The sequence below is a fragment of the Mesocricetus auratus genome, unplaced genomic scaffold, assembly GCF_017639785.1.
Source record: "Mesocricetus auratus isolate SY011 unplaced genomic scaffold, BCM_Maur_2.0 Super-Scaffold_100054, whole genome shotgun sequence".
Classification (NCBI taxonomy): domain Eukaryota; kingdom Metazoa; phylum Chordata; class Mammalia; order Rodentia; family Cricetidae; genus Mesocricetus; species Mesocricetus auratus.
In genome coordinates, this window is record NW_024429231.1 from 2,805,217 (window position 1) to 2,828,992 (window position 23,776).

A 23,776-nucleotide genomic window follows, 5' to 3' on the forward strand; every position below is an offset into this window, starting at 1 on the left:
CTAGAAAGGAGAGCAGTATGGAGATCATCAACTCAGAAATGCAAAGCAGCCTGGGTCCCTGAGAGCAGGCAGAGGAGACGGAGACAGTTCTAATGAGGTCCTCAGGGAGAACTGGTGCATCCTGATCTTACCTAGGTAGGTTGCCCTTAGGAAGCTGGTGTCCCAGGGCAGAGAATCTGGGAGTTGAGCTCTGGATGAGACTGGAGAGGATGGGTGTTGTTTAGGAAGGAGAAAGGAGCTGAGTTGGGCTCATGGTTAAAACGGATTTATTTTCTAGGGGACATAGCATTCATTCACGTTTCCGCAGGTGGATGTAGATGATACCGCTGACCAGGGCGAGTGGGAAAGCCACCCAGGCCAGAGCGAAGCAGTAACCGAAGCTACCCCCGCGTGGGTGCCGTGCCAGAATCTCCTCAGCATGGATGGCATAGATCAGTGCCCCAGAGAACACGGCTGCACCTGTGGAACCGGGAACAGCAATGTGAGGCTGGCTGTGCAGAGAGGCTACACTGCCCTGTGTCCTCAGAGGTCCCCAGACACCACAGGCACCCAGGGCTGCAGAGCGGCTTTGGGCACCTTGTTTCACTTCTGGTCCCCAACTGTGATATAAGGCCATGGCATCTATCTATCCATGGAACTCTTTTGTTGTTTTGTGTTTTTGAGACAGAGTTTCCCAGTGTAGCCCTGGCCATCCCATCCTGGAACAAGCTGGCCTTGAAGTCACAGAGATCCGCCTCAGTCTGCCTCCCAAGTGCTGAGATTAGGCGTTCGCCAACACCACCCGGCTCATTTTGAGCTCTTCATGAGCCAAGCATGCAAACACGAATGAGTAACATGAAGGGGGTTCTCTGGGAACCCAGGAAGATGCTTCCAAAACCACCATGATTAACTCAGCCCTTTGCACCTAGAGCCAAAGAAAAAATAGAGCCGTGCGTTCAGATCTCATTGACCTCTTCATCCCCCAAACCCTTCAAGCCTCAAATGATTTGACCTTACGAGAAAAAGTGGAACATGACTTGATGGCCCCTCCTGCACTCTCAGCTACTCAGGAGGTGGAGGGAGGCGAGGGCATAGGTACTTCAAGGCCAGCGAGACGACGTAGTGAGGCCCAGAGTCCACCAGTGCAGAGCTGGGCATGTGCGCCAAAGACAGCTTGTCTGCCATGCCAGGGGCTCTGTGTCCTATCTACAATACCGAGTGACGAGAAAAAGTAAACTCCCTCCACAGGTGTACAAGAAACAGCAGTTGGCTGATATGGATCAGAATATTCCTTTTATGGTATCTCTTAGCTGCCTCCATCTCTGGAACTCAAATAATTTACTTGTGAAACACTGGCTCCCTAAAGTACCGAGGCCACCACAGAGCCTCTGAGAACTGCAGCTCCGCTAGCCCTGGGGTACAGAGGCAGTCCTTGGGGGAGGACTTTGCATGGTGTACCCCGTCCCTTGACCTTGGGAGGTGCTTACTGGTACAGAGCTGGCAGAGGCCGGTGGCATAGAAGAGCCCTCCTCTCCGCATGGTGTAGAGCTGGAACATGAAGAGGATGAAGGACAGGCAGCAGAGGATGAGAGAGAGCACCATGAGCACCTGCACTGCCTTCAGCCAGCCTGTAGGGGGAGACACGGTTGAGGTCACAGCCCACAACCCTGCCCCCACTTGCTGGTCTCTGCCCACTGCAGCTTCATGGGTGCATCTGTTACAAGGATCGCATACCATACAAACCCCTGCTGATGAGCTACACCCCCTCACTGGCTTCACTTAGAACTTTGGGAGGGGTAACGCCTTCTCCTTAGAACTCTGGCCTTCCCTACTCCCCAGCTTCAATGAATTGCTCCATATCCACAACACTGGCTCCATTTCCTTACAACTCTGGAAGGCCTTACCTTCTCAGAATTTAGGGAGCTCTCTCCCTATTCCTTAAGCCTGTAGCATGTGACCCACACCCTTTCTGGATCCATCTGCCAGCCCCAGATGCTCACAGCCTCGGCTCGGGCCCCCACCCTCTCTGGCCTGTTGGGGCACTCTGCTGCCCTCAGCCCCGTGCTCACCGTTCTCACTGACGTTACTGCAGGCCCATGTTTTGGTGGTGGCGTTCCATGTGCAGTCATACCACAGGTTCAGGGACTCGTTCTCTGGGAGAGTCCACCAGGACTGGGGGGACAGAGATCAGGGAGGGTGGGGAGGGAGGCACCCAGACGTGCACCGACGGGCTAGAAGGGTGGGCAGGCTAGATAGAGCAAGGGCTGGCTTAGAAGTAGGGAGGCGGAGGCTTAAGAGATGGGATGTAGCGGGGTTCACAGTGAGTTGGAAGCTTACCTTGTCCAAAGTGGCCACAAACAGCAAGACGAGAATGAGGATGTGGAGGGCAGAGACCACTAACAGGAGGAGTGACATGGCTGCCAGATGCCTGGCTCAGAGCAGGACAGACAAACCTGCAAAGGGTAGAGGCTCTCAACCCTGGGCAGGAGGGCCGGGGTCTGGCTTTTAAGTCTGAGATAGAAAGGCTGGGGAGGACTGTAGAGTCTGAGGAGGAGGGCTTGGGAAGGCTCTTGGGTATGAGAGAGAAGGGGAGTAGGCTGGACAGGCCTCCCCGGGGAGTAGAAGGGTGAGCCCAGGGCTCCTGGAACAGCCTAGAGAATGCCCTACATGGACTTCAGGAGAAGTGAGCAGGACTGACAATACGCTGGTGCGTCCTCAGTGCCTTGTCCCCGGGCTGTATGGGTCACCATATGGAAGTTTAAATTGACACCCTTTCTAATCCATCAAGAGCAGTGCCCTGAGGACAGGCATCCTTGACTCACTCTCTTCTCCTGGGGTGAGTCACGGGTGACTCATCCCCCTCCCTCCAGCACCAGGGAAACTCCAGCCTTTGGCGAGTCTCTGTGGCCCCCACCCCACCCTACTGCAGACCTAAGGCTCGGGACACTTGGGGAGATGGATTAGAAGGGGGAGGCCTGAGTGGCAAGAACACCTCCTACCCCCATTCAGTGTCCAGAGAAGGCAGCCTGGGAGCCCTCCTGCACCCTTAATCTCGAGAGAATGGAAGACCCCATGGAGAGGCTGCAGGACGGTTCCCATGGTGTGCTCTGGTGGGACCACAAGTCCTATAGATGGCCTACTCCTTCCTGTGTCTCCACCGTAAAGGCTGAGAGATCCCTTCTTCAATCACTGGTGTCCTTGGGAGCAGAGGGGGCTTTCTTCCTGCCCAGGGTGCCCCTCCCACGGTGCCATGCTGCCCAGTAAATAAAGTCCCGTCTGAATAACGGACTGAAAACTTACCGAGGGTCGCTGAGGAAGTCAGAGTTGGAGTCTGTCCTCGTTTGGGCCTCTCGCCCCGCCCTTCTGCTCCCTCCTTCCACGCTGAGGCCCCCGCCTCCCTCACCGCCTCCCTCCACCCCTTACTACCACCCTTCTCCCTCTCCTTTCCCCTCCCTGCCTCTCGCTCTCTCTTCTGGTGGTTTCTGCTTCTCTTAACTCTCAATATATACCAACCCTTTTATATCCACTTGGGCCTCGCCCATCTGAGCTCTGCCGGCAGGGGAGGGCACAAGAACTTGGTTCCTTATTCTTCACCCACCAGCCATACGGTGGGCATGCTCTGGGACATCCTTTCAGGGCTCAGATGAGAACTTTGGGGCCTTGAGGTGGGGCACATTACCTCCTTGGACCGGATGCCTGCTGTCTTTGATGGAGTTTGGGGCAAGACTCCTGTGACATAGATCAAACTTTGGGCTGACTCTGAGGTGGGACAAAAGCATGGATCTATGGAAAGGAGCAGGATGTAGACTTTAAGAATGCCAGTGCCACCATTTTCTGGTTTTGTGACTTTGAGTAGGTTATTTCACTCCCCTGGGCCTCAGTTTGCTAATCTGTATAGTGGTTACAATATACAGCCAGTAAAGAAAATAGAGTGATGGAAATACTGACTGGGTGGGTGGATGGGTGGGGGCTAAGTAAAACAGGATAATCCTGGAAGGCGTTTTGGAGGACATATTTGGCCTGAGATTCCAGGAAAGGAGTCATTTGAACATCAGGGAGAAAGGAGAAGTCCTCAGGCCCTGAGAACAAGCTCCTGTTGTTTGGGGAGCACAGGGAAAGGGAGTGTGGCCGGGGCACAGGGAGCCTAGGGTGGGGTGAGCAGGGACATCAGAGGATTCCCTTGAACATTCATGGAGGAACCTGGATTTTACTGCAAGGGTTGTGGCAGCCCATTCGGGTGGTAATGGGAGCTGTCATTGTTTATTCTCAGGACACTGAGTTCGGGGTGCGGGTGATGACTGAGTATATCTGCATTCCTTGTCAGGGGACCCAGTTCTAGTTCTGGGGATCCGGGTGACGGGATGTGTGGGCATCCGATGGGGCCAGAGCTGGGGGTGAGAGCTGCCTGGACTCTGGAGCCACTTGCTGGCTGTGTGGTCCCAGGCAAACTGTTGACGACCTGCCCATGCTTCTTTATCTGTAAGAGAGGGCAGTAGTGGGTAACATAGGTCTACAGCAGTGCTTGGCAGCTTTGTGCACTTACAGCAGGCATTGGGGCTTCGAGTGCAGTCGGGGGACTCTGGCTCAGAAGCTCTAGTAATTTGAGACAGGGCAAATACTTGGGTCCCCATTGAGTCCCAGAGCTAAAGTTTGGAATCCTAAATGAGGTGAGGTGGAGGCAGAGACTCGGGGAAATCTAACTCTGATCTTCGAGGCCACTGTGGACAACACTGGGGCATCGTAGGGGCAGGAGGCTGCATCCCAGGCCCGGGAGGAGTGTTGGGGTCAGGAGCACGGAAGATGCTCCCGGACTGAGGAAGCTGGGAACAGCTTTAACACTCCGTGAAAGAGGAGAAACAGTGCGGAACTTGGCGTACCGAGAGGGGGCGTTTAGGGAATCCCCAGCAACAGCGACCCATACAAGTGTAAGCATCTGGGGACCAAGGGTGGTGGCGGGATCTGTGGCAGGATCTCCCCCGACCAGGCCTCAGAGGAGCTCAGCATTGCAGCCACTTCCTCCCACAGGAAACCGCAGGCGTCAGGCACACCCAGCTAGCAGGCAGAGGCGCCCACAGCTCGCTCGCAAGAGGACCACGTGGGATGAAGTGCAGGGCGAGAAGGGACCGCTGGAGGCCCCGCCCACTCTCACTTCCGCCTCGGCCCTACGCGCCCACAAAACGTTGGTCGCGCATGCGTAGTGAGCCTGTGTAGGAACATAGTGGTGAGCGTTCCTCCAAGCCATAAATTCCCCCAAATAACCAGTCCAAGGGACGCATTTCTTGAGCCGGAACCGAAGGACCCTGCCTAGCTCCAAAGGCTAGTCTTCTAGACGTTCCTCTCCAGGCGCCTTCAGTTTCCGCTCCCCGGATACACGGGGCCCAGAGCCTGAGCTCCGCGCATCCCATTTTGACCTCCCGAAGGCCCGCCCCTCCAGTGTCCCTCCGGAACGTCCCAGCCACCCCCAACGCCGCACTGCGCTGCTTTTAAATAACGGCCCGCCCGCACACCTAGAACCCCGCCCCTACGCTCCCCCTTCTCACTAAAACCCTTGGGCCGCTCCCTCTCAGTCCCCGCCCCCAGGCCCGGAGCACCTCCCCCATAGGCCGCTCTGGACCCTGGCTCCTCCCCTCTGCATGCAGCCCCGCCCCTTAAAGTAGCGGAGCCCCGCCCTTACCGCGTCCAAGCCCCTCCTCCTTGTTATTTACACTCCGGCCGCGCTGCCCGCCACTGCAGATCCGCCCCTCCCATGCTGCATACCGAGACCTTCCCGCCCTTCATTCCTGGCTCCTCCCTCCCTCTCTCGCCCGGCCTCCGCTCCTCACCGACTCCTGGCTCCTCCTAGGGCAGAAGGTCTCAGCCTTCCTAACGTGGACCCTTTAGTACCACTCATGTTGCCGAGACCCCCTCCATAAAATAATTTTCGTAGCTACTTCATAGCCGTAGTTTTGCTACGATTACGAATCGTAATGAAAGTATCTGACACGCAGGACCTGTGGCAGGGTGGCGGACCCAGGGTCTCAGCCCCGCCCCTGCCGGTACCTCTGGCCCTCCCATCAGCGGGCATCCAGCCCTCCGCCTCGGCCCTCCCCTGCCGCTGTCCGCGGCTTCATTGGCCCCTTGTCTCCTCAGTAACCAGACCACAACAGTGAGCGTGGAGCAGCTGGGACAGGCGCTCAAACAGGTGGAGCAGCCGAGTCTTCGCCCCCGCGCCCGCCCCCGGCCGGCCGGGGCTCGGAGGTGCCCAGAGGGGCTGGGACCCAGTCAAGCCGCGGGACCCAGACCGAGTGTTTGGGGTGAGCGGTGTCCCGGGGTAGCCCCTGGAGAGCGGAGGCCCAGAGAGGCCGCAGTGCTCTGACGTGCACGCTCTGGTGTCCCCTGCAGGAGCGCCGCCTCTGTGGCCAGGATGCGCTTGGGTCTGTCAGCCAGGAGCGCCCGCTCCGAAGAAGGAAGCGAGGTCTTCCTGGAGGGACCCGGTAATTCATGATCCCACCTCTCCTCCCAAGTTCCTTTTCTCTTCTCAGCTTCCCCAAGTTCCAGGGCCGGGCTGGCGAGGCCTCCCAGGATCTCTAGCCCCAACGGAGGGGGTTTCTGACATGGAGAAGCCAAGTCAGGCAGTGGGGTGACCGGGAAGACCTCGGACTTCAGGAGAGGTTTGAGTGGGGCCCAGGACATCAAAAACAGTCAGGGGAGGACCGGTGAAATGGTTCAGAGAGTAAGGCTCTTGGCACCAAGCCTGCCAGCCTTCCACGTGGTAAAAGAAGAGAACCACCTCCCTCTGGCTCCTCCTTACACTACATTAATGTTATTTAAATCAGAAAAAGAAAAAGCACCGGCGTGGTGGCGTACACCTTTCATCCCAGAGCTGGGGAGGCAGAGGCAGAGGCAGAGGCAGTTTGAGTTTGAGGTCAAGCAGGGCTACATAGTACAAAACCCTGTCTCAAAAATAAATAAAAAGATAAAAAGACCAAAGAAGAGAGACCAGCATAAGCAGTAAGTGGCTGCGGTAGGAGAGTAGGATTTCTCAGGCTTGGCACTGTGGGCACTGATTCGGGTCAGTTGTCAGTTGAGGGGCCGGGAAGGTGGGAAGTTGATGGGAAAGATTGAAGGGGTAGGTGGGTAGGGCAGGCTCCTTGGGGCTTGGATGCCAGGGATCCAGGAAGGAAGGGTCCATTCCAGGTGTGGGAGGTCCCTGGGGACTTCGTAGGGAGATGAGCAGCTTAGGTAAAGGTTCTGTGGGAAGGGATGAAGAAGCATGAGCCCAGAACATGAACCGAGAGGGGGGAGAGGGGCACGAAGGAGAGAGGCCACTCTCTGAAGGCCAAGAGGGATCCACTTTGCTAGTCCCCGGTGCCAGAGACCAGGAGCTTCCCCAAGCCAGAATGGGTTAGGAAAATAGCGGAGGTCAGCGTGGCTTGGGAGACACGGGATGCCAGGGTTAGGATTGCAGCACAGTTGCGGTTTGCAAGAGCCTAAAGGGACCAGGATTTCTAGGCTCTGGGGATGATTGGCAGTCCTGATGGGTCCTTTGAGTCCTTTGCCTGGTCTCGCCCACAGTGGATTGGGAGCTCAGCCGCCTGCAAAGACGATGCAAGGTGATGGAGGGTGAGCGGCGGGCATACAGCAAGGAGGTTCACCAGCGTATCAGCAAGCAACTGTGAGCGGGCGAATGTAAACGGGGCTTCTGAGTCCTAGGAGGAGGGGACAGGGGAAAGCGGGCGAATGTAAACGGGGCTTCTGAGTCCTAGGAGGAGGGGACAGGGGAAGGCGGGCGAATGTAAACGGGGCTTCTGAGTCCTAGGAGGAGGGGACAGGGGAAAGCGGGCGTATGTAAACGGGGCTTCTGAGTCCTAGGAGGAGGGGACAGGGGAAGGCGGGCGAATGTAAACGGGGCTTCTGAGTCCTAGGAGGAGGGGACAGGGGAAGGCGGGCGGGGAAGTGAAGGGCGGAGAGGAGCAGGGACGGGGTAGTGGGGAAGGGTCAGAATAGGGGAGGGACTGGGGGGGTCAGGTTCTTGGGAAAGAAGAAGGCAGGGGAGGAAGCAGATGAGGGAGGGGGTTGGGAGAAGCTCGGGGTCAGGGGAGGTTTGGGGCTCAGTGAGGGGCAGCAGGCAGGAGCTGATTGTTGAACACTGCGGGCTTGCTGGTGTGGACCCTCCTTCCTGCTGCTCACCGACAGCGAGGAGATTCGGCAGCTGGAGGTGTTGAGAGCCAAGCTCCAGATGCAGATCAACGTGGCACGGAGCCAGGTCAAGCGACTGAGAGACGCCAAGTATTTGGAGGACATGGACAGGCTACTCAAGTGCAGGGCCCAGGTTCAGGTCGAAGCCGAGGCTCTGCAGGAGCAGACCCAGGCACTGGACAAGCAGGTGGGCCATCCCCATCAGACTCTGCAAGAAGTGTTGTAAGCTGAGCCGAGTCACCAAAAGCCTCCATCCAGAACTAAGGATGGGTTTTACTTCTGTAAAGCCAGCATTCAGGAAACTGAGGCAGGAAGGTTGCTGTAAGTTCCGAGGCCAGTCTGGGCTACAGGAGAATCCCACCCCTGCAGTGTACCAAGCATAATAAAATATCTCCGAAACTCTAAATTTCAGCTGGAAAAAGCAGCTTTGAATACCTTTAACCATTGGAAAAAACTGCTTCCTAACTTTGGGAAGTGTGGGGTTTTTTGTTTGTTTGTTGTTTTTATTTTTGAAAGTTTATTTTTGTTTTTGCACTCACTGCTGTTTTGCCTGCATGTGTGTCTGTGTGAGGTGTCAGAGCCCTGGAACTGGAGTTACAGACATCTGTGAGCTACCATGTGGGTGCTGAGAACTGAACCTGGGTCCTCTGAAGAACAGCCGGTGCTCTCAACCTCTGAGCCACCTCTCCAGCCCGCTAGTAAGGTTTTCTGTCTAATTTGCTTTTAATTCTGAGATAAACCTCCTGAAGTCACAGCCATGGTGAGAAATAGCGCTGAGAGCTCAAAGCCTTGTTTTGCAGCGTGGCTGACGGCCATCCGGCTGACGCTCCTGTCCAGTCTTGGTGAATGGTCTGAAAGTGACCCAGTGTGGACTGCGAGCTCACAGACTGTGGCAGGGTGATGGCTGCCACTCCCTTGATTGGGTTCTGTCAACAAGAGCCCATTTTAGTAGACTGCACAGGGAAGCCACCCATCCACCAGCACTCAAGAGCTGCTGTGCCATGCTGCGGGGAGCCGTATGCAGGAGGCAGAGGGGCCTCCTTCTCGGTGCTGAGCTGCTGTGCTGACTGGTTTTATGTTACCTTGTCACAGCTGGACATACTTGGGAAGAGGGCATCTTAATTGAGAAAATGCCTCCTTAAGGTGTTCCTGGGGGTATTAGAAACCAGGCTGAGGATGCCACGAGAAATCCGGCTTCCTTCCCTGGCTTCTTTTTGTGATGGACTGTGTTCAGTCTGTGTAAGCTAGACTAAACCCTCTCCTCCCCAAGGTGCTTTTTGTTCATGGTGTTTTATCAGAGTAACAGAAACCTTAACTAAGACATCTGTCAGTAATTATTTGATGAACTCAAGAGATTTGGCTGAGGCGTGGGCTGCAGCTTTGGGAGAATTTGAACCTAGTGACCCAAAAATTGTGATATCAGTATGATACTGATAGTTTAAATATGGAGAGAATCCCCCAAAGGACAGTTTCCAGAGACTAAAGAGAGGGGGCTTCCCACCCCTCACCGAAGCAGTACTCAGGAGAGTAGGCCCCACACCTTGCATAGGAGCACAATAGAGCTGGTCCTGGTGGTGTGGACACAGTGAGCTGGCCCAGAGGGTGTGAGCAGGAGAACTGGCCGGCACCTCACCGGTGCCATGTGGGAGGGCTGGCCCTGAAGGTGGGGCAGCAGATGGCTGGCTCCGCCCCTTACCTCAGCAAAGCAGAGAGCTGGCCCTGGTGGTGCAGGCATGGGAGATGGCCATTGACCAACTCAGCCACCACCCAGACCCAGATCTCGAGCTTTGAGTTAACTCACCCCAACATGTACCTGTGTAAGACTGCTGGAGTGAGTGAAGACGCTGGCCCTGCGGAACCAAAGCTGCAGAATCTCCATGACAGGACAACAACAGGATAGCTGAGAGGAGTCCCCGTACGATTCCAGTGTAGCAGAAGCCAGAGGCCTTGAACCAAACCAATGACTCACTGCAATGAACACTTGCAAGTAAAGCTGTTTGGGCAACAGGGTAGACTGGTTGATGCGTCGGGACACACTGCAGCCTCCACTGTGAGACTTTTTTCTTTAATTTTAATTATTTATAACTTTTAGTTTTTGTTTTCTTTCGTGGGGGAGGTTTCAAGGCAGAGAGCAGATATAGGAGGATGGGGAGATGAGTGGGATTTGGGGTGCATGGTGTGATTTCACAAAGAATCAAAGTTTAGGAGAAAATGAGGCTTCATGGGAAGTCCTTGGCTTCCTGGGGATGTGCCCTTGAAGAGAAGTGGGACCCCGTCTTTCAGTCTCGCGCTCTGGCTCCTTGTGAATGGGTTTGTTCTGATGCTGGCTGGAACTCCTAGATCTGTTGAGCCACACAAGCCTTTGCTCGTACTAGTGTAGTTGCTTCTGCATGTTTGTTGTAGTAATGAAAGCTGATTAGTACGGTTATGCAGACAGACAGCTTGTAAGAGTGGTCAGTTGCCACAGCAACAGCAGCGTGGCACTGCCTTAGAGCCCCGGCAAACCTGTGGGTTTGTGTCGTCCCAGCTGACCCCAGTGCTGTGTGTTCTGTTTTAGCCAGCACAGGTCAAGTCAGGAGGCATTTGTAAAAGTAACATGCACAGATTGGAAAATGTTCATATTTAACACTTTCTAAATGTTTTTAATTTATGTGTGTCTCTGTGTGAGGTGTGTGCATGTGTATTGTGCATGGAGGTACCTGTGGAGGCCAGAAGAGGGCATCAGAGCCTGCGAGCTGGTCCTTGTGCATCATGCCAAATGCAGCAAGTACTCTTAACTGCTGAGCAAGTTCTCCAGCGCTATATTTTATTCTTGAAACTCTCCGCTTGGGTGTGGGCATTGATTCTGCTGCTTCTTTCAGTTCTGAGTTGGCCTGCTGGTCAGCTGACACCCAGGGCTCTCAGGGCATCTGCTTCTGTATTGCACACCACTCTCAGAATTCAAAATTAACCAAAAGTATTGTTGAAAAAAAGCATTTTCTTTTCCAAGACAGGGTTTCTCTGTGTAATCCTTGCTGTCCTTGAACTCACTCTGTAGACCAGGCTGGCTTGCTGAGATTGAAGGCTTGGGTCACCACCACCTGGCTTTCTTGTTTGTTTGTGTGTTTGTTTGAGGCAGGGTCTCACTGTGTAGACCCAGCTGTCCTCATGGAGGCCCAGCTGCCTCTGCCTCCCCAGTGCTGGACTTAGGTGTGTGCACCTCCCAAGCCCAGTGTTTTGATGGGAGTTTTAACTGGGGTGGTCGTGGATTCACTCGATGTTTTAAGAATGGTGAAGGGATTCCCCTGTACATTTTGCTCAGTTTCCCCCAATGGTATTTTTTGGGGGGTGTATTTGGTTTGATTTTTGTCATAGCAACTACTAAAAACTGGTGCAGGAGAATGTCACCTTGCTGGAAGTCAAACACTGCCACCTTGTGGTAAACCCTCACGCCACTAAGCACGTGGTAGGCCCTGTAGGTATGACCTATGCACATGTGTCCTCGCAGCACATAGTACATGTCCATGGGAGAGCCTGGAGTTGGCATGTGGGTGCATGTGTGTTTGCCAAGGCTACTGGAACAAGGCCTCCTCATGGGGAGGTCCACTTGAAATCGATTCTCAGTTCCAGAGATCACTGTCCAAGGTCAAGGAACCGGCTGGGCTGTTTCCCCCAGAGCTCAGCAGGAGTCTATCCCCTGCCTCCTCAGGGTCTCACTGTGTAGCTCTGGCTGACCTGGTCTCACTCTGTTGCTAACTTGACTCTAGGTCACATTCTAAGGTACTGGGGGTCAGGATGTTTGATAGGCATTTCTGGGGGTACTGTCTAGCCTATAACAGTAACTGGGAAACGCAGTGCTAAGTGGTCCACCCAGTCTACACTCTGCTGAGTAACCCCACACATAGTATGCATGCAGAAACACAGGTCATGTGGGGAGCTGACTGGGGGCTCTGCGGACCCTAGGCAACCTCAGCACCTGCTGCCTTAGTCTTCCAACATCCTTCTCTTTCTGGGGACCACGAAAGCAGTGACATAACCCTTCCATCTCTTGTACATCTTCAAAAACACCAGGAGAGGCAGAGGCAGGCGAATCTCTAAGTTGAAGGCAAGCCTGGTCTTCATAGTGAGTTCCAGACCAGCCAGGGATGTACAGTGAGACCCTGTCTCAAAAGAACATAACCGAACTAAATATAAAATTAGAACACCACCAGGAGGGGTAGAGCTGGCTCATCTTGGGCCTCAGTCCCCATGGATGCCCAGACTTGGGTCTAGTGACTGCAGGGATGGCATGTGACATGTGCTGCTTCTCCCCAGATCCAGGAGTGGGAGGACCATATCCTCACCCAGGGTAAGGAAGCCTCCACTCCTACTGCCATCTTGGATCAGAAGATGAAGATACAGAGAAGGATCAAGATCCTAGAAGACCAGCTGGACAGGGTGTGTGTGCCTTGGGCTCTCCAGGAGGGCAGGCACTGTGGGTTTGGGGTTCCCATCAGAAGGAAAACAAAGGACCCTGGGGTGGGCAGGTTTCAGGTTCCTCCGGAGGGAGCAGGGTGGTCTCCGCCTCTGACAGGCACCGAACCTCATAAGTGCTCGAACACCCACCCCAGGTCACCTGTCACTTTGACATCCAGCTGGTGAGGAATGCGGCCCTCCGGGAGGAGCTGGACTTGCTACGCATCGAGAGGGGCCGATACCTGAACATGGACCGCAAGCTGAAGAAGGTGGGGAAAGGGCGCAGGCCCCCTTAGCCCTCTCCAGCTCCGAGCCACAGGCAGAACTCCTAGGGCCCAGGACCGCCTCAGTGCAGGGGGAGGGGAGGAAGAACGCATCCCATCTTGTCTCACTCCCATGCAAAGACAGCAGCTTCACTCTGGATCCCGTCCTCTGGGCGATCTTCACTGTCCCCCCATGCCCCTCTCCTGGCCTCTCCGGTTCCTTTTGCGAGCGGCTCTCCTTTCCGGCAGAGGAAGCGCAGTGAGCTCCTCACTTTTTCTGCCCTAGCCCTGCACGTTGCTAGTTCTCCAACAAGTTCCCATTTCCTTTCTCTTAAAAAAGCATTTTGTTTTTAGCATCTAATCATGTGCCTGTGTGTGTGTTTGTGGGTTTGTACACGTGTGCACAGGTCCTCTGTAGCTGCAGATGCACGTGCTTGTAAACTGCTCAATCCTCGAGCTATCTCTTTAAGTCCTGGTTTTTTGTTTTCCTAGTGGTGAGTAGGTGCTGGAAAATCTAGGATTAGGTCCAAGTGATCCCGCTGTGGCTGTGTCGTGGGGTATGTCAGGACATACCAGACTGTCAGCGCATTGATGGCAATCCCCACCCTGTTGGGTAGCCCACCCTTGCTGTCAGTCTCTCCGTCCCTTGGGAGGGCTTGAGTGTAGGTCTATTCAGAAGATCCTGTTGAGAGTCTCCCTGGCCAGTTCTTGTTTCTCAGTCTTCTGCATGGTTCTGGTTTCCATCGGAAACAGCTAGGTTCACTTACTTCTGTCTGTAATCAGTTCTTATGCTGTGGTTTTGGTGGTTGAGCTCTGTCGCCGAGAGTACAGCTTGCCTTGTTCCCTTTTAGTGCTCTCTCCTGTCTTTGTTGGCTTTATTTTATGAGTCTGTAAATCAAACCAAATGAAAACAGTTCCAAAAGGGCTGTCGCAGCATCGTATACCTGTCTTCTCGTCACTCTGGGGCAGAGACAGCAAAAAACAAGTGAAACATCCAAAAGCCATCCTAGGAAACAGTGGCACAGCTTCTCTTCTGTGTCATATCTGGTGGTCCTGCATTACCAGTTTCTTCAGTTTCTGGTTATCTAACCCTGGTTTCTTTTTGAACAGGTGTGTGTGTGTGTGTGTGTGTGTGTGTGTGTGTGTGTGTGTGTGCGCACATGTGTTTGCTGCTTTGTGTCTGTGGATGGATGTGTAGCGTCTCTGCTGTTCCTTCCTTTTTATGGAAGACACATGGCTACCTCCACGGATCTAGAAAACAGAATTGTGTGGTCGCAGCACGTGTTAGTCTGTCAATATAACAAAGTGGTTTGAGACTGGGAACGTGAGAGAGCAAAGAGGTTCACTTAGCTCACGGTGTTGGAGGTGAAGATTCCAGACTGCACAGGCTGCTTTGTCTGGGGCCTTGTCTTCCACAAAGTGGCATGAGGAGGATGTCCACTCTTCTGAAATCAGTGCCTTTAGCAAACTTACATCAGGCCCTACCATTTAAAAGTCCAAGTACTTGCCAGTATTGCCACCCAGGGACTGAAAGACCCCCCCCAGAGTGGGGGGACCCTCACTCAAGTCTCGGGATAAGCCACCGCCCCAATAATTCAAGAGAGACCGTTCTTGATGCAAGCACACGAGGTTTATTTGGGGAACCAGTGCACTGGGGTCGAGCTCATGACCCTGGCAGGGGCAGAGGAGTTCGACCCCTAGTAGCTGCAGTCGGGGGGTTTTTAAAAGGGAAAAACCATAAAGAATGGGGGAGTTAGGGGGCTGGAGAGATGGCTCAGAGGTTAAGAACACTGACTGCTCTTCTAGAGGTCCTGAGTTCAATTCCCAGCAACCACATGGTGGTTTACAACCATCTGTAATGAGATCTGGTGTCCTCTTCTTGTACTGCAGACATGCATGGAGGCAGGATGTTGTATCCATAATAAATAAATAAATCTTAAAAAAAAGAATGGGGGAGTTAGGTAAACATCATAAAGGATGGGGAAGTTAAATGATAAACATCATAAACATAAAGGATGAGAAGTTAAATGATAGCTTATGTCTTAACAGGAAAGTTATCTCAAGCAAGCATTTTGGGCACTGTACAGTTAAACATTGAGCAGGAATGTGATGAGCTAGTTCCTGGATCAGGGAGTGTTATCTTTTAAGTTTATCTTGAGGGCTCTGGTTTCTCAGGAGAGGGCAGAAGGACAAGTCACTCTGTGATAGGCTAGTCACTAGGGGTCTAAAACTGTTGAGTTGGGATCTCTCAGGACCAAGCTCCCATCCCAAGACCCTTGGTGAATACACCACACCGAGCCCCAGTGTAGTGTTGTGCCAGATTTGCGGAGCCCAGAGACTAACCCAAGGAGTTGACACTCTGGTACAACAAAGCAAAAGTTTCATTTATTGTTCAAGGCGGCCAACTTGGATCTCTTTCCATGGTGGAGGAAATGAGATGCCCACCAGCTAAAAAGAGAAGCTTCTAAAGGGGCAGACCACAAGGCTGAAGGCCACAAATTTCAGGGTTTCCATGGTTACTTCAGGTCACACAAAATACAGAGTAAAGCAGTAACTATATATTTTAAAGGAAGATACAGTTGAGTAAGGTAAGACAGGCATAGGCTTGCAGGGTTACAGGGTCATAGGGTCTGTCAGTTATTCCCTGGGCCAGGGAATCTTTACACCTGGCAGGGGACCTTTATGACCAGCAGTTAGCAAAGGAATGTTGACAGGAGTGGTGAACAGTCACCTCCCCTTCTCTGAGAGCAGGGCCTCAGGCGCCAGACATGGCACTCCTGATTTAAGAAGGTAAATTTTCCTTTACCATTAGAAGCTCCCTTTTCTCTGTATAGATTTAGGGCCCAAGTTTCTCAACTTTTATTAATTTTATTTTTGGTCCCTCAATAGTAACAACATGCAAGCAGGTTTCCAAACCGAGGGCAGGTGGGCTGGCTCTTCTGGTGAGCCGTCCCCAAGTGAACTCCAGTTACCTGTCCCACTCGTCCTGGTTTTCCTCCCATTTGGGACCTCAGTAAAACCCCTTTTCTGATTCATGGTCGGTCTGGTCTATATAGGTTCAGGATAGCCAGAGATACACAGTGAGGCTCTATCTCAAGAAACAAAACGCCCCCAAACAAAAACAAAAACCGTTTCCTCGACAGCTGCTCATAGGTGGGTCTGTGGTGGAGGCCAGGGACTGCTCCTTCTTGGTGGGGAGGCTGGAGGAAGTCAGCTCATTGTGTCCCTGTAGGAAATCCACCTGCTTCAGGAGATGGTGGGAGCTCTCAGCACCTCCTCCACCTCTGCTTACACCTCCAGGTAAGCCCCCAGGGGCACTTGGGTTGGGTAGCAGAGACAGTAGGGGTGAGTGACAGGAAGGTTGGAGATTCACAAAGATGGGCAGAACCCAAAAGATGTCCCTGACTCTTCTGCCAGACCCTGTTCCCTGGGTGTGTGTAAAGAGGGAATTTCGTCTGTGACAGCTTCAGGCCTGAAGACATGCTCAGGGCTGGCTACCAGGGGCTGGGGACCCCGGAGGCCTCTATGGAGAACAGTTTTGTTACTCGGTAGCAGCGGTGGCTGTGGGAGTACACAGTCAGCCTCTCCACACCTTGCCTGGCCTGTGACCTCTGTCCTTCTGTCTAGGTGTCCTCCTCTCCTTGGTCTTATTCTCACCTTGCTCTCTCAGTTCTAACTCTGAGGGAGGGAATCTGACTGGCTGGGTCATTCTCTCCGCCTGGTGGCCTGGTGGCCTGGTGGCCAGTTCATTCAGTTACCTGCAGTGGGCAGTCAGGTGGGGCGCAGGGACAGGCTGATGTCTGTTCTGGGGATGTGTAGCTTGGGCTTGACCAGCCTAGAGGTCCTGGGGCTTGCTGTTGTCAGGGGAGGCTCTGTAGGTAGGAGAATGGCCCAATCTAGCCCTCAGGGAGGGCTCTGGGAGGAGCCCCCCAAGGCTGACAGAGAAGAGATCAGAACCGGGATGGTCCAGGGCAGGGACTCTTTGACATTTTATGGCATCGAAGCTTTAGGCCCATATTAGGCAAGGGTCCTCCTGCCTTAATGCGGTGTGCTGGAGTGTGGAAAAGACCCGACTGCCCAGCCACACCCATTTCTAGCTACAGAGCATCCACACTCCAATGTTACCCAGGCTACCTGCTCTGAGTCTGGGAACGATCTCTGACAGGCTCCGATCACAGCCTTTGCCTTTCTGAGTAACTGCACACACGATTCCTGGCCTCTGTGTCCGGCTTCTGTCCCCTGTGTGTCCAACAGGCTTGCCATCTCTAGCCCCATCCTGACCCAGCCCTTCCAGCCTAGAACATTCTTTGCCTTTTGTGAGCGTCCTGGGGAAGCCAGCTGGCACTGTCCTCCCCCAGGCTCCCAGGCTGACCCCGGCTCAGTCTGTCGCCTAGCTTATGTTTTTGCTGACACGCCCCACCTCCCCCAGGGAAGAGGCCAAGACCAAGATGGGCATGCTGCGGGAGCGTGCGGAGAAGGAGCTGGCTCAGAGCGAGACAGAGGCACAGATCTTGCAGCGGCAGATATCGCATCTGGAGCAGCTGCACCGATTCCTCAAGCTCAAGAACCATGACCGGCAGCCGGATCCCGACGTTGTGCAGAAGCAAGAGCAGCGAGGTGAGGCCAGTGCTCGAGCCTAGCCCAGGGCCCTGCGGTCTCCGAGAGGGAGAAGCCCATTGGGAGAAGATGGGGGCGAAGCAGAAAGGGGCCCGGCCTGGTGGGAGAGGGTAGTGGAGCTGCTGAGTGGGCGGAGCCTGTAGGGGAGAGTGGGGTTGTCCAGGATCCTGGAATCCTCAAAAACAAACCCTGTGCTACCCCCAGCCTGGGAGGTGGCAGAGGGACTCCGCAAGACCTCCCAGGAGAAGCTAGTACTGCGTTTTGAGGACGCTCTGAACAAATTGGCTCAGCTGACCGGCGAGAGCGACCCTGACCACTTGGTGGAGAGATACCTGGAGCGTGAGTGGGGCAGGGTGGACGAGGAGGTGGGGAGCCCCGCACGGCCGGCTTCGCTGTGCTGTGCGCCTGGCTTGGGGCTGCGGACTCCACCCCGTCTCCAGTTTCCATTCTCTTGTCCCTCCCTTGGATCTTCATCTCTGTTTCGCTTTCCACGTTTCCTCTCTCCACACCTGTCCCTTACCTCTCTCTCTCTCTCTCTCTCTCTCTCTCTCTCTCTCTCTCTCTCTCTCTCTCTCTCTCTCTCTCTCTCTGTCTCTCTCTCTGTCTCTCTCTGTCTCTCTGTCTCTCTCTCTGTGTCTCTCTGTCTCTTTCTCTGTCTCTGTCTCCTTTCTCCTTCCTATGTCACAGTCTCCTGCTATGAGTAATGATGGTCTCTGCACCCTTGTGTGTGTTCTCGTTCCTGTTTTTCCTGTCTCTGTTTTTCCGCCTTTCTGTCATCTCTCAGTCCATTTCTAACTGCATCCCTCTGGATCCCCTCGCATGCCCCCAGTGGAGGAACGCAACTTTGCTGAGTTTAACTTCATCAACGAGCAGAACTCCGAGCTACACCACCTTCAGGAAGAGATTAAAGAGGTGACCCGGGCCCATCCTCCCTGCCTCCCAGACTCCCACATCCCCTCCCCAGGGCTGGAGCCCACCCAGCTCCTGCCCCATGTCGCTGCAGATGCAGGAAGCCTTAGTCAGTGAGCGCGCCAGTCAGGATAGCCAGCGCCTGCAGCAAGAGCAGCAGTGCAAAGTGTTGCAGCACGATTTGGACAAGGTGCGCTCTGAGTCCGAGCATCTGGAGGCACGCTTGAGCAGTCTCCGAGCTCAGCTGGAAAAGCTCAAGGCTGGTGAGTGCCCAGGGGGTCCCTCTCTCCGCCCCAGCTTCCTCGTTAGGAAGGGTGCAGTGTGCTTCCTCGTTAGGAAGGGTGCAGTGTGCCTGTGGGGAGCGGCCACTGGGAGGCGTTTCATGGCCAGTTCTGCATTGCTTGTCTCTCCGTCTTGTGCTGTTTGCCGGCCCATCCGGTCCGTATGTCCATTCTCCCACCCACCTGTCTGTTTATGAATGTCCAGGTGTGTGGTTGTAGGGTCGCAGGCCAGCGTACTGTTGTATTTCTTGAAAAATGCTGAACAGTCCTTTGGAGCAATTTCTCATTTTCTTCTTTGTTTCTTTCTGTTTTATTTTTATTTTTGGTTTTTCAAGACAAGGTTTCTCTGTGTAACTTTGTAGACCAGGCTGGTCTGGAACTCACAGAGATTTGCTGGGATTAAAGGTGTGCCCCACCTGCCTGACTTCATTTCCTTCCTTCCTTCCTTCTTTCTCTCTTTAGGTTTTTTTTTTTTTTTTGAGGTAGGGTCTCTCTATTATAAAGCTCTGAATGTTCTGGAAGTTGCTATGTAGGTCGGCCTGGTCTACAAAGCAAGTTCCAAGACAGCTAGGGTTGTTTTATCTTTTTATTTTTTTGGTTTTTTGAGACAGGGTTTCTCTGTATTGTTTTGGAGGCTGCTCTGTGTATAGAGAAGCCTTGTCCTTGCCAGCTGCTTTGGTTTTTCCCCACCAGTTGCCTGAGCTCTGCCCCGTTGTAGTCCCCAAATAACACACAAGATGCCGTATTAATTATGAAGCTGTTGGCCTTGCTTGTTTCTTACTGGCTAGCTCTGACTTAAATATTTATCCCATAATTGTTAATCTAAGTATCTAAGTATTTCTCTTACCGGAGAAAAGTTCCAGACATCTGACTTCTCTGGACTCCTACTCCCACCTATCTTGCTTCCCTATTGGCCAACAGTGCTTTATTGACATATATTCAGGACTTCCCCATCAGCTCTATAGATCAGGCTGGCCTCGAACTCACAGAGATCCGCCTGCCTCTGCCTCCCTAGTGCTGGGATTAAAGGCGTGCGCCACCAACGCCCGGCCTGACAGCTAGGGTTGTTACACAGAGAAACCCTGTCTCAAAGACCCCCAAAGGAAAAGAAAGCTGTGGGCCACAATGGCAGTGTCTGCCTTTGTGCCTCGGTGTGCACACACGTGTTGCAGATGCTCCCCCATCATCTCATGTCACATCACATCACGTTCTACCATAGCTGCAGCACTTCCTGTCCTCCCAGTGTTGCCAGTGTTTACTAATAGTGTCACCCTATGGCTTTCCCTGTGATTCCTATGGCTTTGTGCATTTCAATGCTACGTTTATTTGCGTGTGTATGAGTGCACATGAGTGTGTCATGGTGCACGTGTGGAGGTCAGAGGACAACTTACTGTAGTTGGTCCTCTCCTTCTACCATACAGTGGCTTGGGATCCAACTCGATCGTCAGCTTGACAGCAAAAGCCTTCACCCACTGACCCACCTTGCCAACCCATATTTACTTAAGTAGTTAAACACTTTAAAAATTAGATTTATGTATCTTGTGTGACAATGCTTTGCCTACATGTATTATGTATGTACACCACATGCATGCTTGGTGCCGCAGACATTAGAAGAGGGCATTGGGTCTCCTAGAACTGGAGTCACAGATGGTGTGAACCAGTGTGGGTGCTGGGAATTGAACCTTGGACCCCCCGCAAGAGCAGCTGTGCTCTTAACTGCTGAGCCATCTCTCCAGCCCCACCACGAATTAGATGGTATTGAGTTAGATTGTTTTTCCTGTTCTGAGGTAGGAGGGTTGTTTATTGATCCTGTTATTGATTGTATGGTTGGGCACTCTCCACTTTGGGTGGAATTTATTTTACACTTGATAAGGTGGACTCTACTCTCTTTTGTAATTAGTGGCTTTGTGGTGTCAGAAGTCTTTACCTGTTTGAGGTCGCAAAGGTATTCTCTTGATTTTTTACCAGAACTTCGTTTGGCTTCATTATCAGACCCTGGACCTGTCACAGAGGAAGTCAGTCACATGTGTGGGGTCCCGTGGTGCCTAGAGTGTTTTCTTACTCCTCCGGATGGGGAACTGGCGCTGTTACCTGGTCCTGGCCCCCTTTCTTGTCTTCAGGGCAGCTGAGCAAGCTTTCGGGAGACTGACCACACTGCCTTTGGGTCCCAGGGCCACCTGCTGTTGACCCAGGTGTGCACCTCTTTCTGAGACTCTGGAGGCTTCTCGTGGGAGTCGCACAGGGTGACAGCGGAGGGAGAAGGACGGGGGAGGGGAGTGGCAGGGGGGCTGCTGTGGCTCAGAGCGGAGCTCAGCGTGCTGCCTTTCTCTCTGATGCATGTTTATAACTATGTCAAGTCCACACGTAGCCTCACTGGAAACCTCCACATTTTATTGTTGGCTTTTCATTTTTACATCAATGGGGTGCTAGCCCATTAATTACTGTGCCATTTTTATTTATTTCTCATTTGTCAGTATCTTGGAGTGTGTCAGCAATATCATAGTATAGCAGTGTGGTAATGCACTGTAGGATGTTTAGCGCTGTCCTGATCTTGATTTTTGAATATTCCATTTCTTGGCATGAACATTGTCTTGCGGGCTGTCCATCAAAACCAAGGACTGTATAACTTCCAGCCCAGGCATGTCTTATCTCTCAGTCTGAGTGAGGGCTATGAGGAAGGCTCTGCTTCTGTGTGCCGCTTTGGCTCTGGCTGCTTCATTTCCCTGACTTGCATCTTACCCACCTCATGTCTGCACCCTATGTTCCCTCTGCTTCGCTTTTTTGGGGGGCAGGTCTCCAGAGTCTGTGTAATAGCCCTGGCTGCCTGGAACTCGCTTTGTAGACCAGTCTGGCCTAGAACTCACAGAGGTCCGCCTGCCTCTGCCTCCTGAGTGCCTGGATGAAAGGCGTGCGCCACCACATCTGGTTGTTTTACTTATTTTTATGTGTGGGTTTACATGTATGTGCACAGGTATGTGTGTGTGTACACATGTGTGTGTTTGTGTTTTAGAGTGTGTGTGTGTGTGTGTGTGTGTGTGTGTATGTTTTCTCCTCTTTTATAATATCACTTTCCTCTTGTGTTAGGAGCTAAGCGGCCCTGTCTCTTCCTAATAAATCCCATTCTGGGTCACGGGGAAGGTTTAGACTCTCAACATGAGACTCCATAGGGACACAGTTCACCTATAGTAATCTGGTTGTTGCAGAGTTGTCCCTCTCTCTGCAGAGGGACAGTTAGGTGATTTCTGGTGGCTTGCTGTTATTAGTAGGAGTCAAATACGAAACAGAAACCCAGCTATATGTTTAAAGACTATCCAGAGACAGCATGCAGCTTCTCAAGGGGGCTGCGGCAGCGGCAGACTCGTACCTCACCCGTGTGGGGAGGCGGGACTCAGCTGCTGTGCTTCTGCCTGTTAACCAGAAGGCCTGGGGTGAGGGGCCCTAGTAGGGTGTCTTCTGGGACTCATGTGTTCCAGGTGGGATCTGAGCCCTGGCATTATTGGGTTGGTGGAAAATAGGCTTGTTTCCAGCCAAGGTGTGCCACCAGACATCGCCTTGTCAGATCTCCTGTACCCTCTTGAGCTCTGAGGTTGAGTGGGCCTTGTGCCTGGCTGCCTGGGCCTGCTAGACCCAGTCGGTCTTTGAGCCTTGCCTCTTCCAGCGAGGATGTGGCTCTGTACTGAGTGACCTGATAGTACGTTCCTCTCTGTTCCCAGATATCCAGCTTCTCTTCGACAAGGCTCAGTGTGACAGCAGTGTCATCAAGGATCTCCTTGGGGTCAAGACCTACATACGGGATAGGGACATGGGCCTCTTCCTGAGTACCATCGAGAAGCGGCTGGTGCAGCTCCTCATAATGCAGGCTTTCCTTGAGGTCCAGGTGGGTGGCAGGGACTTGGGCATGGGGCTGAGCTGGGCTAGGCCAGCACTAACTCCAGGCTCCCACACTCTCAGAACCATGTCCCTTTGGCTGACGCTGCCCTTCTGGCACTGGGCCAGAGCCAAGAGGACCCTCCGAAGAAGACCACCCCACTCCAGCCTCCTGACACCCTGTGAGGCTCAGGCAGGGCAGGGAAGGACTGACTCCATGGGCAGACAAAAGGGATGGGATGGAGGGCTCTGGGTGGCTTGTGGTATGGCCTTCTGGGGCACAGAGGGTGAAGTGGGAGCTTGGAGTGGGGAGATGGGGTGCTGGGGAGGGACGGCATAGGACAACTGCAATGAAACTGGACTCTCTCTCTCTCTCCCCCCGAGGGAGGACTCCCCAGGTTTTGTGGTCAAGGAGGATTACCCTATGAGCAAGGAGGAGCTGCTGAGTCAAGTGGTGAAGGCGGTAAGGGTGGCCCCAGGGTTGGGGGAAGGACTTCTACTGCCTGTTGGGACCCTAATGCTGCCCACCTCCAGGTGGAGCTCAAGAACCTGGAGGAGACCCCAAAGAAGCTGGACAGCAGCCCGAGCTTGGCATTCTCCAGTGCCGAGATCTCTCTGCCGGGCCCCACCGTGGGGATCCCCAAGAGGACCAGCACAGTCCCTGAATCCATTCTGAGCCACAAGACAAGCCGAGGCCGTGGCACTGGCTCCGTAAGCCACGTCACCTTTGGTGACTCTGGCTCCGCTGCAGTCCCTGGGAACTTGGGTTCCGCCAGTGCCAGTGGAGTACTGGTGCCCAGCCGGGGCTCTGTGGTGGGCCGTGGGAGCTTCAAACACACCAGCTCCAGCAGCTTCCTGGGGTCCACTGGCTACCTGGAGACCAGCCTAGGCCACGAGAGCACAGGCGGCGGCGTGCAGAGCCAAAGCCTGGCATCCGAGATGAGTAGAGGCCCTGCCTCCAGCAGCGGCCAGATGTCCAGTGCTCTCCCTGCCTCCAGGCCCAGCTCCTCCACTAGCAAGGGCTCAAGGGGCTACAACTAGGGCTGCAGGTGCCTTCCTGCCTCAACTCTTGGCAGGCTTTCTTCTTCCCCAGACTCTCCGGTCCCTCTATACTCAGGCCTCTTGAGTTTTCCCCATCTCTTCCCATCTCCTAACTGGATTCCCCTCCACTGACAAGGTGAACTGTAACCATAGGAAATAAAGGTCGGAACCCAGCTTTTTCCTCAACCTGGTTCCTACTAGTGTGCT

At 53.6% G+C, this 23,776-nt stretch overlaps 2 protein-coding genes across 5 annotated transcripts; one reads left to right on the plus strand and one right to left on the minus strand.

Annotated features, from left to right (window-relative positions):
* Window positions 1–249: 249 nt before the first annotated feature.
* Window positions 250–3,408, minus strand: Emp3 (epithelial membrane protein 3). Its single transcript, XM_005084686.4, has 5 exons — window positions 3,280–3,408; window positions 2,317–2,432; window positions 2,049–2,151; window positions 1,467–1,607; window positions 250–459 (listed from the first exon to the last, which is right to left on the minus strand). The coding sequence occupies exons 2-5, from the start codon at window positions 2,392–2,394 to the stop codon at window positions 290–292; spliced, it is 492 nt and encodes a 163-aa protein (XP_005084743.1). The 5' UTR covers window positions 2,395–2,432; window positions 3,280–3,408; the 3' UTR covers window positions 250–289.
* A 1,731-nt stretch (window positions 3,409–5,139) lies between these two features.
* Odad1 (outer dynein arm docking complex subunit 1) lies at window positions 5,140–23,755 on the plus strand. 4 transcript variants are annotated; one of them, XM_040736004.1, is made up of 16 exons: window positions 5,140–5,200; window positions 6,109–6,272; window positions 6,361–6,452; window positions 7,534–7,633; window positions 8,155–8,344; window positions 12,451–12,573; window positions 12,747–12,860; window positions 16,087–16,154; window positions 17,284–17,471; window positions 17,676–17,810; window positions 18,301–18,383; window positions 18,475–18,643; window positions 22,375–22,538; window positions 22,613–22,710; window positions 22,913–22,991; window positions 23,063–23,755. In XM_040736004.1, the coding sequence occupies exons 3-16, from the start codon at window positions 6,383–6,385 to the stop codon at window positions 23,567–23,569; spliced, it is 2,088 nt and encodes a 695-aa protein (XP_040591938.1). In that variant the 5' UTR covers window positions 5,140–5,200; window positions 6,109–6,272; window positions 6,361–6,382; the 3' UTR covers window positions 23,570–23,755. The 4 variants fall into 4 exon arrangements, with proteins under 4 accessions (XP_040591938.1, XP_005084742.1, XP_040591939.1 ...); XM_005084685.4 differs by lacking the exon at window positions 5,140–5,200 and adding an exon at window positions 5,684–5,829; XM_040736005.1 differs by lacking the exon at window positions 5,140–5,200 and adding an exon at window positions 5,684–5,829 and having other exon boundaries at window positions 6,109–6,216.
* Window positions 23,756–23,776: the final 21 nt, after the last annotated feature.